This window comes from Petromyzon marinus, unplaced genomic scaffold, assembly GCF_048934315.1.
Source record: "Petromyzon marinus isolate PM22_M1 ecotype Great Lakes invasive population unplaced genomic scaffold, UKy_Petmar_22M1.pri1.0 PM_Scaffold_62, whole genome shotgun sequence".
In the NCBI taxonomy this organism is placed as follows: domain Eukaryota; kingdom Metazoa; phylum Chordata; class Hyperoartia; order Petromyzontiformes; family Petromyzontidae; genus Petromyzon; species Petromyzon marinus.
In genome coordinates, this window is record NW_027423634.1 from 1 (window position 1) to 17,396 (window position 17,396).

A 17,396-nucleotide genomic window follows, 5' to 3' on the forward strand; every position below is an offset into this window, starting at 1 on the left:
CAATCTTCCTGCACCTAGCCTGGCACGGCAGTCAACCCATGGCACCACCTGGGTCTGTCCCGTGACCTGAACCTAGCCTGGCACAGCAGTCAACCCACGGCACCTGGGTCTGTCCCGTGACCTCCTGCACCTAGCCTGGCACAGCAGTCAACCCATGGCACCTGGGTCTGTCCCATGACCTCCTGCACCTAGCCTGGAACAGCAGTCAACTCATGGCACCTGGGTCTGTCCCGTGACCTCCTGCACCTAGCCTGGCACAGCAGTCAACCCATGGAACCACCTGGGTCTGTCCCGTGACCTCCTGCACCTAGCCTGGCACAGCAGTCAACCCATGGCACCTGGGTCTGTCCCGTGACCTCTTCCTGCACCTAGCCTGGCACAGCAGTCAACCCATGGCACCACCTGGGTCTGTCCCGTGACCTCCTGCACCTAGCCTGGCACAGCAGTCAACCCATGGCACCTGGGTCTGTCCCGTGACCTCCTGCACCTAGCCTGGCACAGCAGTCAACCCACGGCACCTGGGTCTATCCCGTGACCTCCTGCACCTAGCCTGGCACAGCAGTCAACCCATGGCACCTGGGTCTGTCCCGTGACCTCCTGCACCTAGCCTGGCACAGCAGTCAACCCATGGCACCTGGGTCTGTCCCGTGACCTCCTGCACCTAGCCTGGCACAGCAGTCAACCCATGGCACCTGGGTCTGTCCCGTGACCTCCTCCTGCCAGCAGCGAGAGTCTTGCACACCTCACGTGACGGCCTCAAGGCGCACCTAGCCTGGCACAGGCGCCGCGGCGACGTCACTGCCGCTTAGCGGTGACTGGCCGATATTTTTTTTGTACGCATGCATCTTCATGCGTTCGTGTTTCCGCGTATATGTATGCACGTATCTACGTGTGCTGGCTAACAGCACTTGCCCCAACAGTCTGTTGAAGGCCATTGCGAGAAGCCCTTACCCTGTGGCAAACGTGTTCCTGGAACCCACAGAGTGGGTGCAGAAGACACCTCTCCAATCGTCAACATCATCGCGATCATCATCATCGCCGTCGTCGTCATCATCATCATCACGCTCCTCCTGCACACCACAAACCCACAGCGGCGGGAGCAAGCACCCATCAAGGTGCCGGACGGGCACACGAGGGAGTAGCGTGGTCAGCACCACGCCCGGCCGCCTTTGTCTCCCCAGTGCTGATCATTATTCAGACAAAGGCAAAGATCCCCCTGTGAAGCCTTAAGATACTTTACGGGGGCAAGTGCTGTTAGCGAGTAGCGGCGCCTATGAAGGCCAGGACGGCACACGTGGAAGTGGGGTGGCCAGCAAACACGCCCGGCCGCCTTTGTTTCCCCAGTAGCAATGTTACTACACACCGCAGCAGGTACTCATTTGAGGCTGAGTCGACCTAGGGGGAGGCCCAGACCCGTTTCAAGATAATCCTCACTGGGATTGGCGGTGGCCGTGAGCGGCACCACCGCTCCCCACGCACTAAAAACGCACAGACACACAACCACACAGACGCACAGACGCACAGACGCACAACCACACAGACACACAGACACACAGACACACAACCACACAGACACACAACCACACAGACACACAGACGCACAGACACACAACCACACAGACACACAGACACACAGACGCACAGACACACAACCGCACAGACGCACAGACACACAGACTAACAGACACACAACCACACAGACACACAACCACACAGACGCACAGAGGCACAGACACACAACCACACAGACACACAACCACACAGACGCACAACCACACAGCCACACAGACGCACAGCCACACAGCCACACAGACACACAACCACACAGACACACAACCACACAGACGCACAGACGCACAGACGCACAGACGCACAGACACACAAACACACAGACACACAGACGCACAGACGCACAAACGCACAGACACACAACCACACAGACACACAGACACACAACCACACAGACGCACAGACGCACAGACGCACAGACGCACAACCACACAGACACACAGACACACAGACACACAACCACACAGACACACAACCACACAGACACACAGACGCACAGACACACAACCACACAGACACACAGACACACAGACGCACAGACACACAACCGCACAGACGCACAGACACACAGACTAACAGACACACAACCACACAGACACACAACCACACAGACGCACAGAGGCACAGACACACAACCACACAGACACACAACCACACAGACGCACAACCACACAGCCACACAGACGCACAGCCACACAGCCACACAGACACACAACCACACAGACACACAGACGCACAGACGCACAGACGCACAGACACACAAACACACAGACACACAGACGCACAGACGCACAAACGCACAGACACACAACCACACAGACACACAGACACACAACCACACAGACGCAAAGACGCACAGACGCACAGACGCACAGCCACACAGACGCACAGACACACAACCACACAGACACACAGACACACAGACGCACAGACACACAACCACACAGACGCACAGACGCACAGCCACACAGACACACAGACACACAACCACACAGACACACAGACACACAGACGCACAGACACACAACCACACAGACGCACAGACGCACAGCCACACAGACACACAGACACACAACCGCACAGACGCACAGACACACAACCACACAGACACAGACACACAGACACACAACCACAGACACACAGACGCACAGACGCACAGCCACACAGACACACAACCGCACAGACGCACAGACACACAACCACACAGACACACAGACACACAGACACACAACCACACAGACACACAGACACACAAACGCACAGACACACAACCACACAGACACACGGACGCACAGACGCACAGACGCACAGACACACAACCACACAGACACACAGACAAGCAACCACACAGACACACAGACACACAACCACACAGACACACAGACGCACAGACGCACAGACGCACAGACGCACAGACACACAACCACACAGACACACAGACACACAACCACACAGACACACGAACACACAACCACACAGACACACAACCACACAGACACACAGACACACAACCACACAGACGCACAGACACACAGACGCACAGCTACACAACTACACAGACGCACAACCACACAGACACACAGACGCACAGACGCACAACCGCACAGACGCACAGACACACAGTCACACAGTCACACAGACACAGCCACACAGACACACAGCCACACAAACACACACACGCACAGCCACACAGCCACACAGACGCACAGACGCACAGACACACAGACGCACAGACGCACAACCACACAGACACACAGACACACAACCACACTGACGCACAGACGCACAACCACACAGACGCACAAGCACACAGACACACAGAGGCACAGACACACATACGCACAACCACACAGACACACAGACGCACAGACGCACAGACACACAAACACACAGACACACAGACGCACAGACGCACAGCCACACAGACACACAACCACACAGACACACAGACACACAACCACACAGACGCAAAGACGCACAGACGCACAGACGCACAGCCACACAGACGCACAACCACACAGACACACAGACACAAAACCACACAGACACACAGACACACAGACACACAGACGCACAGACACACAACCACACAGACGCACAGACGCACAGCCACACAGACACACAGACACACAACCACACAGACACACAGACACACAGACGCACAGACACACAACCACACAGACGCACAGACGCATAGACGCACAGCCACACAGACACACAGACACACAACCGCACAGACGCACAGACACACAACCACACAGACACAGACACACAGACACACAACCGCAGACACACAGACGCACAGACGCACAGACGTACAGACACACAGACGCACAGACGCACAGCCACACAGACACACAACCGCACAGACGCACAGACACACAACCACACAGACACACAGACACACAGACACACAACCACACAGACACACAGACACACAGACGCACAGACGCACAGACACACAAACGCACAGACACACAACCACACAGACACACAGACGCACAGACGCACAGACACACAACCACACAGACACACAGACAAGCAACCACACAGACACACAGACACACAACCACACAGACACACAGACACACAGACGCACAGACGCACAGACGCACAGACACACAGACGCACAGACACACAACCACACAGACACACAGACACACAACCACACAGACACACGAACACACAACCACACAGACACACAACCACACAGACACACAGACACACAGACACACAACCACACAGACGCACAGACACACAGACGCACAGCTACACAACTACACAGACGCACAACCACACAGACACACAGACGCACAGACGCACAACCGCACAGACGCACAGACACACAGTCACACAGTCACACAGACACAGTCACACAGTCACACAGACACAGCCACACAGACACACAGCCACACAAACACACACACGCACAGCCGCACAGCCACACAGACGCACAGACGCACAGACACACAGACACACAGACGCACAGACGCACAACCACACAACCACACTGACGCACAGACGCACAACCACACAGACGCACAAGCACACAGACACACAGAGGCACAGACACACATACGCACAACCACACAGACACACAGACGCACAGACGCACAGACACACAGACGCACAAACGCACAACCACACAGACACACAACCACACAGACACACAGACACACAGCTACACAACTACACAGCCACACAGCCACACAGACATACAGACGCACAGACACACATACACACAGACGCACAACCACACAGACACACAGACGCATAGACGCACAACCACACAGACACACAACCACATAGACACACAACCACACAGACACACAACCACACTGACGCACAGACGCACAACCACACACGCACAAGCACACAGACACAGAGGCACAGACACGCATACGCACAACCACACAGACGCACAGACGCACAGACACACATACGCACAGACGCACAACCACACAGACACACAGACACACAGACGCACAGCTACACAGCTACACAGACACACAGACGTACAGACACACAGACGCACAGACGCACAGACACACAACCACACAGACACACAACCAAACAGAAAAACAATCACACAGATGCACAAACGCACAGACGCACAGACGCACAGCCACACAGACACACAGACATACAGACGCACAGCCACACAGACGAACAGACACACAGACGCACAACCACACAGACACACAGACGCATAGACGCACAACCACACAGACACACAACCACACAGACACACAACCACACAGACGAACAACCACATAGACACACAACCACACAGACGCACAACCGCACAGACGCACAGTCACACAGACACAGCCGCAAAGACACACAGCCACACAGACACACTGCTACGCAAACTACACAGCCACACAGACACACAGACATACAGACGCACAGACACACAGACACACAGACGCACAACCACACAGACACACAACCACACAGACGCACAGTCACACAGACACACAACCACACAGACGAACAACCACATAGACACACAACCACACAGACGCACAGTCACACAGACACACAGACACACAGCTACACAAACACACAGACGCACAGCCACACAGCCACACAGACACATTGCTACACAACTACACAGACACACAGACGCACAGACACACAACCACACAGACACACAGACACAAAGACACATAACCACACAGACGCACAGACACACAGACACACAGATGCACAACCACACAACCACACAGACGCACAGACGCACAGACGCACAACCACGCAGACGCACAGACGCACAACCACACAGACACACAAACGCACAACCACACAGACACACAGACGCACAACCACACAGACGCACAGACGCACAACCACACAGACGCACAACCACGCAGACGCACAACCACACAGACACACAGACACACAGACGCACAACCACACAGACACACAGACACACAGACGCACAACCACATAACCACACAGACACACAGACGCACAGACACACAGACGCACAGCCACACAGACGCACAGACACACAGACACACAGACACACAGACGCACAGACACACAACCACACAGACACACAGACACACAGACGGGGGGGGGGGGGGGGGACGGGGGGAAAGTGCGTCTTGTGATCTGGTGAATACGGTAATTCCCTACCCAAACAAAGACAAAGATCCCCGGTGTAGCCTGTAACAGACTGTTGGGGCAAGTGCTTTAAGCGAGTAGCACCTATGAATATCGGAACAGCGCACGATGGGGGGTGGGTGGCCAGCACCACGCCCGGCCGCATTTGTCTCCCCACTGGCGATGTTTACTACGCACCGCACCAGGTACTCATTTGAGGCTGGGTCGACCTAGGGGGAGGCCCAGGACCGGTTCAGACAATCGTCACCGGTGTTGGCCGTGAGCGGGAATCGAACCCGGGTCGCCAGGTTCGTAGCGCAGCGTAGCGCTAACCGCTACACTACAGCCGCCACCACCGCCGCCGCCTCCCCGGATAGAGACATTGAGATACATAGAGACTTTTAGACATACACAGAGACCCATAGAGAAATAGAGATTCATAGAGAATCATAGAGATACACAGAGACCCATAGAGACATAGCAATTCATAGAGACACATAGAGACTCATAGAGACACATAGAAACTCATAGAGACCCATAGAGACACATAGAGACTCACAGAGACACATATAGATCCATAGAGACACTTAGAGATCCATAGAGACACATAGAGACTCATAGATACATAGAGATCCATAGAGACACATCGAAACTCACAGAGACACATAGAGATTCATAGACACACAATGATAGTCACAGAGACCCATCGATACACAGAGATCCATAGTGACACATAGAGACTCATAGATACATAGAGATCCATAGAGACACATCGAAACTCACAGAGACACATAGAGATTCATAGACACACAATGATAGTCACAGAGACCCATAGATACACAGAGATCCATAGAGACACATAGAGACTCATAGACACACAATGATAGTCACAGAGACCCATAGATACACAGAGATCCATAGAGACACATAGAGACTCACAGATACACAGAGATCCATAGAGACACATAGAGACCCATAGATACACAGAGATCCATAGAGACACATAGAGACACATAGAGACACATAGAGACATAGAGACTCATAGAGACCCATAGAAACACATAGAGATTCATAGACACACAATGATAGTCACAGAGACCCATAGACACACAAAGATCCATAGAGACACATAGAGACTCATAGATACACAGAGAACCATAGAGACACATAGAGACTCATAGAGACACATAGATACTCATAGAGACCCATAGAGACACATAGAGACTCATAGATACACGGAGATCCATAGAGACACATAGAGACTCACAGAGACACACAGAGACTCATAGAGACCCATAGATACATAGAGGTACAGATATACGGAGGAAAAAGATACAGACCCATAGAGAAACAGTGACTCATGGACGGTCAGAGACTCACTGACACACAGTGACCCGCAGAGAACAGAGTGACCCATTGGAGAAGAACCACGGCTCGTATGGAAGGTGCCACTCACAGCTCCGCACAGACAAATTCAAGAATCCCGCATTCCCTTACCCACCCCCCCCCCCACCAAGCACCTGGAAGTTCCAGGGCGGACTGCAGCGACGAGGTCACCACGCACGGCTCCACTCACCCGTGGCTGGGCTGGCCGTGGGCGCAAATTCCGCGCGCGAATGTCGACAGCTGAGCACAGCGGAGGAGTCTGGGGGGGGGGGGGGGGATGGTTTTGGGAATCCCCCCCCCCCTCCACTCCACCCCTCAATCCTCTCCCATCCCCCTCGGCTCCTCAAAACCCCTCCCACGCCCTCCCCCCCCCTCCCATAGAACCCCCAAATCCACCACCGCCCCCACCCAATCGGTCAGGGCTTGCCGAGCGTCTCGACTCACCTGAAAGTGAAACGCGCAGGCTGAAAGGGGAAGCGGTCGCTTCAGAGTTCCTCTTTGAGATAAAGGTGCCCCGCTCCTCGGTATAGCCTCGGCACACCGTCGGGGGCAAGTGCCGTGAGCGAGGAGCAGCCTCCCTAAGAGGGCCGGCCACGGCGGTGGGAGTCTTAAGGGGCCGTCCATAAATGACGTCACGCGATTTTGGAACGATTTTTTGACCCCACCTCCCCCCCCCCCCCCCCAAACCACCACCATTCGTCACACGGCGTCACGAAAAGTCAGAGCCCCCCATTCAAATATGACGTCACAAAGCTCTGCCCCCCACCCCCCTCCCCAAAAAATATATATATAAAACATGCTTCAAATCGCTTTAAGCTATTGTCATTGTAGTGCGTGTTTAATGCGGCGCTGCACTCTGATGTTGTAGGAGAACACATTTATTAAAAAGTCTATTTAATTAAGTAGAACGTGTCGTCTATATTTATTTAAAGTTGCGCATTTTGATGTGACGTCACATTTCTCAAAACTCACCTCGTCACACATCGTCACAGATGTCTGACCCCCCCCCACCACCCTAGGTACCTGACGTCATTTATGAACGACCTCTAACACCAGAGAAAAACACACACACAGACAACAAGTACCACTACACATCGACACGAGGTACTCATTTGAGGCTGAGTCGACCTAGGGGAGGCCCAGCACCGGTTCAGATAATCGTCACTTTGCGTCGGCCGTGAGTGCTCACAGACACACAAAGACAAAGACCCCCCCCCCCCCCCCCGGTATAGCCTGCAGAGAATATCGGGGCAAGGGCTGTTAGCGAGTAGCACCTATGAAGGCCGACACGACATACGCCCGGCCGCCTTTGTCTCTCCAAGTAGACACACGAACACACACAGACACACAACACACACAGACACACGAACACACACAGACACACGAACACACACAGACACACGACACACACAGACACACGAACACACGCAGACACACGAACACACACAGACACACGAACACACACAGACACACGAACACACACAGACACACAACACACACAGGCACACAACACACGCAGACACACGAACAGACACAGACACACAACACACGCAGACACACGAACACACACAGACACACAACACACACAGACACACGACACACACAACACACACAACACACGCAGACACACAACACACGCAGACACGCGAACACACACAGACACACAACACACACAGACACACAACACACATAGACACACGAACACACACAGACACACGAACATACACGAACACACACAACACACAACACACACCACACACCAAGACACACACGACACACACAGACACACAACACACACAGACACACACCACACACACAGACACACACGACACACAACACACACCACACACACAGACACACACGACACACACAAACACACACCACACACACAGACACACACGACACACACAGACACACAACACACACAGACACACACCACACACACAGACACGCACGACACACACAGACACACGAACACACACGAACACACACAGACACACGAACACATACAGACACACAGACACACGAACACACACAGACACACGACACACACAGACACACGACACACACAGACACACGACACACACAGACACACAACACACACAGACACACGAACACACGAACACACACAGACACACGAACACACACAACACACACAGACACACAACACACACAGACAACACACACCACACACACAGACACACACGACACACACAGACACACGACACACACAGACACACGAACACACACAACACACAACACACACAGACACACGAACACACACAGACACACAACACACACACAACACACACAACACACACAGACACACCACAGACACACAGACACACCACACACACACACAGACACACCACAGACACACCACAGACACACAGACACACCACAGACACACAGACACACACCACACACAGACACACCACAGACACACCACAGACACACAGACAGACACACAGACAGACACACCACACACCTGTAAAGGGTGAATCCGGCGTCTCTCTCACCTGGACACAACTGAGCGCAAACCCTGAGTGGGCGTGTCGGGATAAACCCTCGGGGGCGAGCTGCAGTGCTCACGTGACTTTTGGAAATCCCAGGTGAGGTGTGACGTCACTCACGTCTCCGCTGTCTGTGTGTGATTCTCTGTGTCTCTGTGTGTCTCTCTGTGTGTGACTGTCTCTGTGTGTGTCTCTCTGTGCCTCTATATGTCTCTCTGTGTCTCTCTGTGTGACTCTCTGTGTATCTCTGTGTTTCTGTGTGACTCTCTGTGACTCTCTGTGTCTCTGTGTGTGATTATCTGTGTGTGACTCTGTCTCTGTGTGTGTCTCTCTGTGTCTCTCTGTGTCTCTCTGTGTGTGATTCTCTGTGTGTGACTCTCTGTGTATCTCTGTGTCTCTCTGTGACTCTGTGTGACTCTCTGTGTATCTCTGTGTCTCTGTGTCTTTGTGTGTGTCTCTCTGTGTGTGTCTCTGTGTCTCTGTGTGTGACTCTCTGTGACTCTCTGTGTCTCTGTGTGTGTCTCTGTGTGTATCTCTGTGTCTCTCTGTGTCTCTGAGTGTGACTCTCTGTGTCTCTGTGTGTGTGTCTCTCTGTGTCTCTCTGTGTGTGACTCTCTGTGACTCTCTGTGTCTCTCGGTGCATCTCTGTGTGTGACTCTCTGTGTGCGTCTCTCTGTGTCTCTCTGTGTGTGACTCTCTGTGTGTCTCTCTGTGTCTCTCTGTGTGTGACACTCTGTGTGTAACTCTCTGTGTATCTCTGTGTCTCTCTGTCTCTGTGTGTCTCTGTGTATGTCTCTCTCTCTGTGTCTCTCTCTGTCTCTGTGTGTCTCTCTGTGTCTCTGTGTGTGACTCTCTGTGTCTCTCTGTGTCTCTGTGTGTGTCTGTCTGTGTCTCTCTGTGTCTCTCTGTGTCTCTGTGTGTGTCTCTCTGTGTGTGACTCTCTCGTTGTCTCTGTGTGTGACTCTCTGTGTCTCTCTGTGTCTCTGTGTGTGACTCTCTCTGTATCTCTGTGTGTGACTCTCTCTGTGTCTCTCTGTGTCTGTCTGTGTCTCTGTGTGTGACTCTCTTTGTCTCTCTGTGTCTCCGTGTGTGTCTCTCTGTGTCTCTGTGTGTGACTCTCTTTGTCTATCTGTGTCTCTGTGTGTGACTCTCTTTGTCTCTCTGTGTCTCTGTGTGTGTCTCTCTGTGTCTCTGTGTGTGACTCTCTGTGTCTCTCTGTGTCTCTGTGTGTGACTCTCTTTGTCTCTCTGTGTCTCTGTGTGTGTCTCTCTGTATCTCTGTGTGACTCTCTTTGTCTCTCTGTGTCTCTGTGTGTGTCTCTCTGTGTCTCTGTGTGACTCTCTTTGTCTCTCTGTGTCTCTGTGTGTGTCTCTCTGTGTGTGACTCTCTCTGCGTGTGACTCTCTTTGTCTCTGTGTGACTCTCTTTGTCTCTCTGTGTCTCTGTGTGTGTCTCTCTGTGTCTCTGTGTGACTCTCTTTGTCTCACTGTGTCTCTGTGTGTGTCTCTCTGTGTGTGACTCTCTCTGTGTGTGACTCTCTGTGTCTCTCTGTGTCTCTGTGTGTGTCTCTCTGTGTCTCTCTGTGTCTCTGTGTGTGACTCTCTCTGTGTCTCTCTGTGTCTCTGTGTGTGACTCTCTTTGTCTCTCTGTGTCTCTGTATGTGTCTCTCTGTGTCTCTGTGTGTGTGACTCTCTGTCTCTGTGTGTGACTCTCAGTGTCTCTCTGTGTATCTCTGTAACTCTCTGTGTGTGTCTCTCTGTGTTTCTCTGTGTCTCTCTGTGTGTGTCTATCTGTGTGTGACTCTCTGTGTATCTCTGTGTGTGTCTCTCTGTGTCTCTGTGTCTCTCTGTCTCTCTCTGTGTATCTCTGTGTCTCTCTGTGTCTCTCTGTGTGTGACTCTCTGTGACTCTCTGTGTCTCTCTGTGTTTCTCTCTGTGTCTCTCTGTGTGTGACTTTCTGTGACTCTCTGTGTCTCTCTGTGTATCTCTGTGTGTGACTCTATGTGTGTGTCTCTCTGTGTCTCTCTGTGTGTGACACTCTGTGTGTAACTCTCTGTGTATCTCTGTGTCTCTGTGTGTGTCTCTCTGTGTCTCTGTGTCTCTCTGTCTCTGTGTGTCTCTATGTATGTCTCTCTGTGTCTCTGTCTCTCTGTGTCTCTCTCTGTCTCTGTGTGTCTCTCTGTGTCTCTGTGTGTGACTCTCTGTGTCTCTCTGTGTCTCTGTGTCTCTGTGTGTGTCTCTCTGTGTCTCTCTGTGTCTCTGTGTGTGTCTCTCTGTGTGTGACTCTCTCTGTGTGTGACTCTCTGTATCTCTCTGTGTCTCTGTGTATCTGTGTGTGTCTCTCTGTGTATTTCTGTGTCTCTCTGTGTCTCTGTGTGTGTCTCTCTGTGTGTGACTCTCTCTGTGTGTGACTCTTTGTGTCTCTCTGTCTCTCTGTGTCTCTGTGTGTGTCTCTCTGTGTGTGACTCTCTTGTTGTCTCTGTGAGTGACTCTCTGTTTCTCTCTGTGTCTCTTTGTGTCTCTGTGTCTCTGTGTGTGACTCTCTCTGTGTCTCTGTGTGTGACTCTCTCTGTGTCTCTCTGTGTCTCTCTGTGTGACTCTCTTTGTCTCTCTGTGTCTCTGTGTGTGTCTCTCTGTGTCTCTGTGTGTGACTCTCTTTGTCTCTCTGTGTCTCTGTGTGTGTCTCTCTGTGTCTCTGTGTGACTCTCTTTGTCTCTCTGTGTCTCTGTGTGTGACTCTCTGTGTCTCTCTGTGTCTCTGTGACTATGTGTGTCTCTTTGTGTCTCTCTGTGTGTGACTCTCTCTGTGTGTGAATCTCTGTGTCTCTCTGTGTATCTCTGTAACTCTCTGTGTGTGACTCTCTGTGTATCTCTGTGTGTGTCTCTCTGTGTCTCTGTGTCTCTGTGTGTCTCTCTGTGTGTCTCTCTGTGTCTCTGTGTGTGACTCTCTGTGTCACACACAGGGTAGTGTTAGTCTATCGGTAGTGTTAGTCTATGGGCAGTGTTAGTCTATGGGCAGTGTTGAGTCTATGGGTAGTGTTAGTCTATGCGCAGTGTTGAGTCTATGGACAGTGTTAGTCTATGGGCAGTGTTAGTCTATGGGCAGTGTTAGTCTATGGGCAGTGTTAGTCTATGGGCAGTGTTAGTCTATGGGCAATGTTAGTCTATGGGCAGTGTTGCGTCTATGGGTAGTGTTAGTCTATGGGCAGTGTGTGTGCATGACTTATTTTACACCGTACGTAGCCACGCGTGCTAATCTGAGTTTGCGGTGGAAGAATGTTGTTGTTGATTGTTCCTCTTTTTGTTTTGGTGACATTTCATGATCTGGGTAGTTGCTATCAATAAAGTTATATAGCCCTTTTGTATACGGCATGTAAAAAAAATAACATTGACGGACAGTTTTCGACTTATAAACACGTTCAGTTCACGAGGCCCGTTCGTAAATCGCGACGGTACGTAAGTCGGAACACCACAAGGTGCAGGTTACGTCTCGACTTACGAACGAGTTCAGTTCCGGAGATCTGTGTTCGTAAGTCCCAACGTTACTCCTGCCGATTCCAAACATGTCGCACAGCATGTTCAATAAATACGGGGGAATGGCTTTGAAAGTTGCATAATCTCCTGCAGATGTAGATGCCACTGGTTCTTCACGTTCTGCAGATGCAGATGCCACTGGTTCTTCACGTTCTGCAGATGTAGATGCCACTGGTTCTTCCTGTTCTGCAGATGTAGATGCCACTGGTTCTTCCTGTTCTGGAGATGTAGATGCCATTGGTTCTTTATGTTCTGTAGATGTAGATGCCACTGATTCTTCATGTTCTGTAGATGTAGACGCCACTGGTTCTTCACGTTCTGTAGATGTAGATGCCACTGGTTCTTCACGTTCTGCAGATGTAGATGCCACTGTTTCTTCACGTTCTGCAGATGTAGATGCCACTGGTTCTTCCTGTTCTGGAGATGTCATTGGTTCTTTATGTTCTGTAGATGTAGATGCCACTGATTCTTCATGTTCTGTAGATGTAGACGCCACTGGTTCTTCACGTTCTGGAGATGTAGATGCCATTGGTTCTGTATGTTCTGTAGATGTACATGCAACTGGTTGTTCGTGTTCTGTAGATGTAGATGCCACTGGTTCTTCACGTTCTGCAGATTATATGCCACTGGTTCTTCCTGTTCTGTAGATGTAGATGCCACTGGTTCTTCACGTTCTGCAGATGTAGATGCCACTGGTTCTTCACGTTCTGCAGATGTAGATGCCATTGGTTCTTTATGTTCTGTAGATGTAGATGCCACTGGTTCTTCATGTTCTGTAGATGCCACTGGTTCTTCCTGTTCTGTAGATGTAGATGCTACTGGTTCTTCATGTTCTGCAGATGTAGATGCCACTGGTTCTTCATGTTCTGCAGATGTAGATGCCACTGGTTCTTCACGTTCTGTAGATGTAGATGCCATTGGTTCTTTATGTTCTGTAGATGTAGATGCCACTGGTTCTTCACGTTCTGCAGATGTAGATGCCACCGGTTCTTCCTGTTCTGTAGATGTAGATGCCACTGGTTCTTCATGTTCTGCAGATGTAGATGCCACTGGTTCTTCCTGTTCTGTAGATGTAGATGCCACTGGTTCTTCATGTTCTGCAGATGTAGATGCCACTGGTTCTTCATGTTCTGCAGATGTAGATGCCACTGGTTCTTCACGTTCTGTAGATGGAGATGCCATTGGTTCTTTATGTTCTGTAGATGTAAATGCCACTGGTTCTTCATGTTCTGTAGATGTAGACGCCACTGGTTCTTCACGTTCTGTAGATGTAGATGCCACTGGTTCTTCACGTTCTGTAGATGTAGATGCCACTGGTTCTTCATGTTTTGTAGATGTAGATGCAACTGGTTGTTCGTGTTCTGTAGATGTAGATGCCACTGGTTGTTCAAGTTCTGCAGATTATATGCCACTGGTTCGTCCTGTTCTGTAGATGTAGATGGTACTGGTTCTTCATGTTCTGTAGATGTAGATGTCACTGGTTCTTCACGTTCTGTAGATGCCACTGGTTCTTCATGTCCTGCAGATGTAGATGCCACTAGTTCTTCCTGTTCTGTAGATGTAGATGCCACTGGTTCTTCATGTCCTGCAGATGTAGATGCCACTGGTTCTTCATGATCTGCAGATGTAGATGCCACTGGTTCTTCATGTTTTGTAGATGTAGATGCCACTGGTTCTTCCTGTTCTGTAGATGTAGGTGCCACTGGTACTTCACGTTCTGTAGATGTAGATGCCACTGGTTCTTAATGTTCTGTAGATGTAGATGCCACTGTTTCCTCACGTTCTGTAGATGTAGATGCCACTAGTTCTTCACGTTCTGCAGATGTAGATGCCGCTGGTTCTTCACGTTCTGTAGATGTAGATGCCACTGGTTCTTCATGTTCTGTAGATGTCACTGGTTCTTCATGTTCTGTAGATGTAGATGCCACTGGTTCTTCATGTTCTGTAGATGCCACTGGTTATTCACGTTCTGCAGATGTAGATGCCGCTGGTTCTTCACGTTCTGCAGATGTAGACGCCACTGGTTCTTCATGTTCTACAGATGTAGATGCCACTGGTTCTTCACGTTCTGTAGATGTAGATGCCACTGGTTCTTCACGTTCTGCAGATGTAGATGCCACTGGTTCTTCATGTTCTGCAGATGTATATGCCGCTGGTTCTTCATGTTCTGTAGATGTAGATGCCACTGGTTCTTCACGTTCTGTAGATGCCACTGGTTCTTCATGTCCTGCAGATGTAGATGCCACTGGTTCTTCCTGTTCTGTAGATGTAGATGCCACTGACTCTTCACGTTCTGCAGATGTAGATGCCACTGGTTCTTCACGTTCTGCAGATGTAAATGCCACTGGTTCTTCACGTTCTGCAGATGTAGATGCCACTGGTTCTTCACGTTCTACAGATGTAGATGCCACTGCTTCTTCATGTTCTGTAGATGTAGATGCCACTGGTTCTTCATGTTCTGTAGATGTAGATGCCACTGGTTCTTCACGTTCTGCAGATGTAGATGCCACCACCGCCATCTATTACGCGGCGGTTGAACTTACGTCTCTCGGTCCGAACAGGCAACTGGACATGCGAACCAGGTTTGTTCGTATATTTAAAAGTTCGTAATAAGAGTGTTCGTAAGTAGAGGAGTCCCCTGTACTTTATTTAAATGTCCATACAGTCAGTGTTATGAAATGTGTTCTGGTGTTCATCAACAACAACAGAAATCAATGTTAAACTCATATTTAAGAATAAATATTGCACATTTGCACATAACATTGTAAAAAAAAACTAAAAATTCCGTAAATGATACATAAAGTAAGGGGCCGTCCATAAATGACGTCACGCACCTGGGTGGTGGGGGGGGGGGGTTTGAGATTTGTGACGTCACGTCAAAATGCACAACTTTAAATAAATATAGACAACACGTTCTACTTAATGAAATAGACTTTTTAATAAATGTTTTCTCCTGCAACATCAGAGTGCAGCGCCACATTAAACACGCACTACAATGACAATAGTTTAAAGCCATTTGAAGCATTGTTTTTTTTGGGGGGTGGGAGGGGGGCAGAGCTTTGTGACGTCATATTTGAGGGGGGTGGGGGTCTGACTTTTTGTGACGCCGTGTGAAGAAGGGGGGGGGGGGTCAAAAATCGTCCAAATTCGCGTGACGTCATTTATGGACGGCCCCTAACACGTAAAATAGCACCGTCTGTATTATTTTGACTTGAGTCCAGATGCTGCCTTGACTATCGGTAAGGACGCAATGAGTCATCCACACACAAAGACAAAGATCCCCCGAGTAGCCTTTGCAAGATGTCGGTGCAAGTGCTGTTAGCGAGGAACGCCTACCCCACCAGGTACTCATTTGAGGCTGAGTCGACCTAGGGGGGAGGCCCAGGACCGCTTCAGATAATCGTCACTCTGGTGTTGGTGGCCGTGAGCAGGAATCGAACTCGGGTGGCCAGGTTCGTAGCGCAGCGAAGCGCTAACCGCTGCACCACCGCTCCCCACGCGCGCGCACGCACACAAAGACAAAGATCCGCCGTGTAGCCTTAACAGACTGTAGGGGCAAGTGCTGTGAAGGTCACAACGGGACACCAGCGGGTGGGTGGCCGGCACCACGCCCGACCGCCTTTGTCTCGCCAGTGGCGATGTTTACTACACACCGCACCACGTACTCATTTGAGGCTGACTCGACCTAGGGGAGGCCCAGTACCGGTTCAGATAATCGTCACTGTGGTGTTGGTGGCCGTGAGCGGGAATCGGGTCGCCGGGTTTGTAGCACAGCGCGCTAACCGC

The 17,396-nt window shown here is 51.0% G+C and overlaps 1 protein-coding gene across 1 annotated transcript; it reads right to left on the bottom strand.

Moving 5' to 3' along the window:
* Nucleotides 1-22: 22 nt before the first annotated feature.
* Nucleotides 23-13,641, bottom strand: LOC142923730 (uncharacterized). The gene is made up of 4 exons (XM_076064709.1): nt 13,576-13,641; nt 10,055-11,204; nt 8,011-8,144; nt 23-1,070 (listed from the first exon to the last, which is right to left on the bottom strand). Exons 1-2 carry the CDS (start codon nt 13,639-13,641, stop codon nt 10,155-10,157), a joined length of 1,116 nt encoding a protein of 371 aa, XP_075920824.1. The 3' UTR covers nt 23-1,070; nt 8,011-8,144; nt 10,055-10,154.
* Between the last annotated feature and the right edge of the window lie 3,755 nt (nt 13,642-17,396).

Coding starts and splice junctions, on each gene's coding strand:
- LOC142923730 (XM_076064709.1), bottom strand. CDS start 13,641: ATGTTTGGAATCGGCAGGAGTAACGTTGGGACTTACGAACACAGATCT. Junction 11,205..13,575: donor CTCCGGAACTGAACTCGTTC/GTAAGTCGAGAC, acceptor AGACACAGATAG/ACAAAGAGAGTCACACACAG.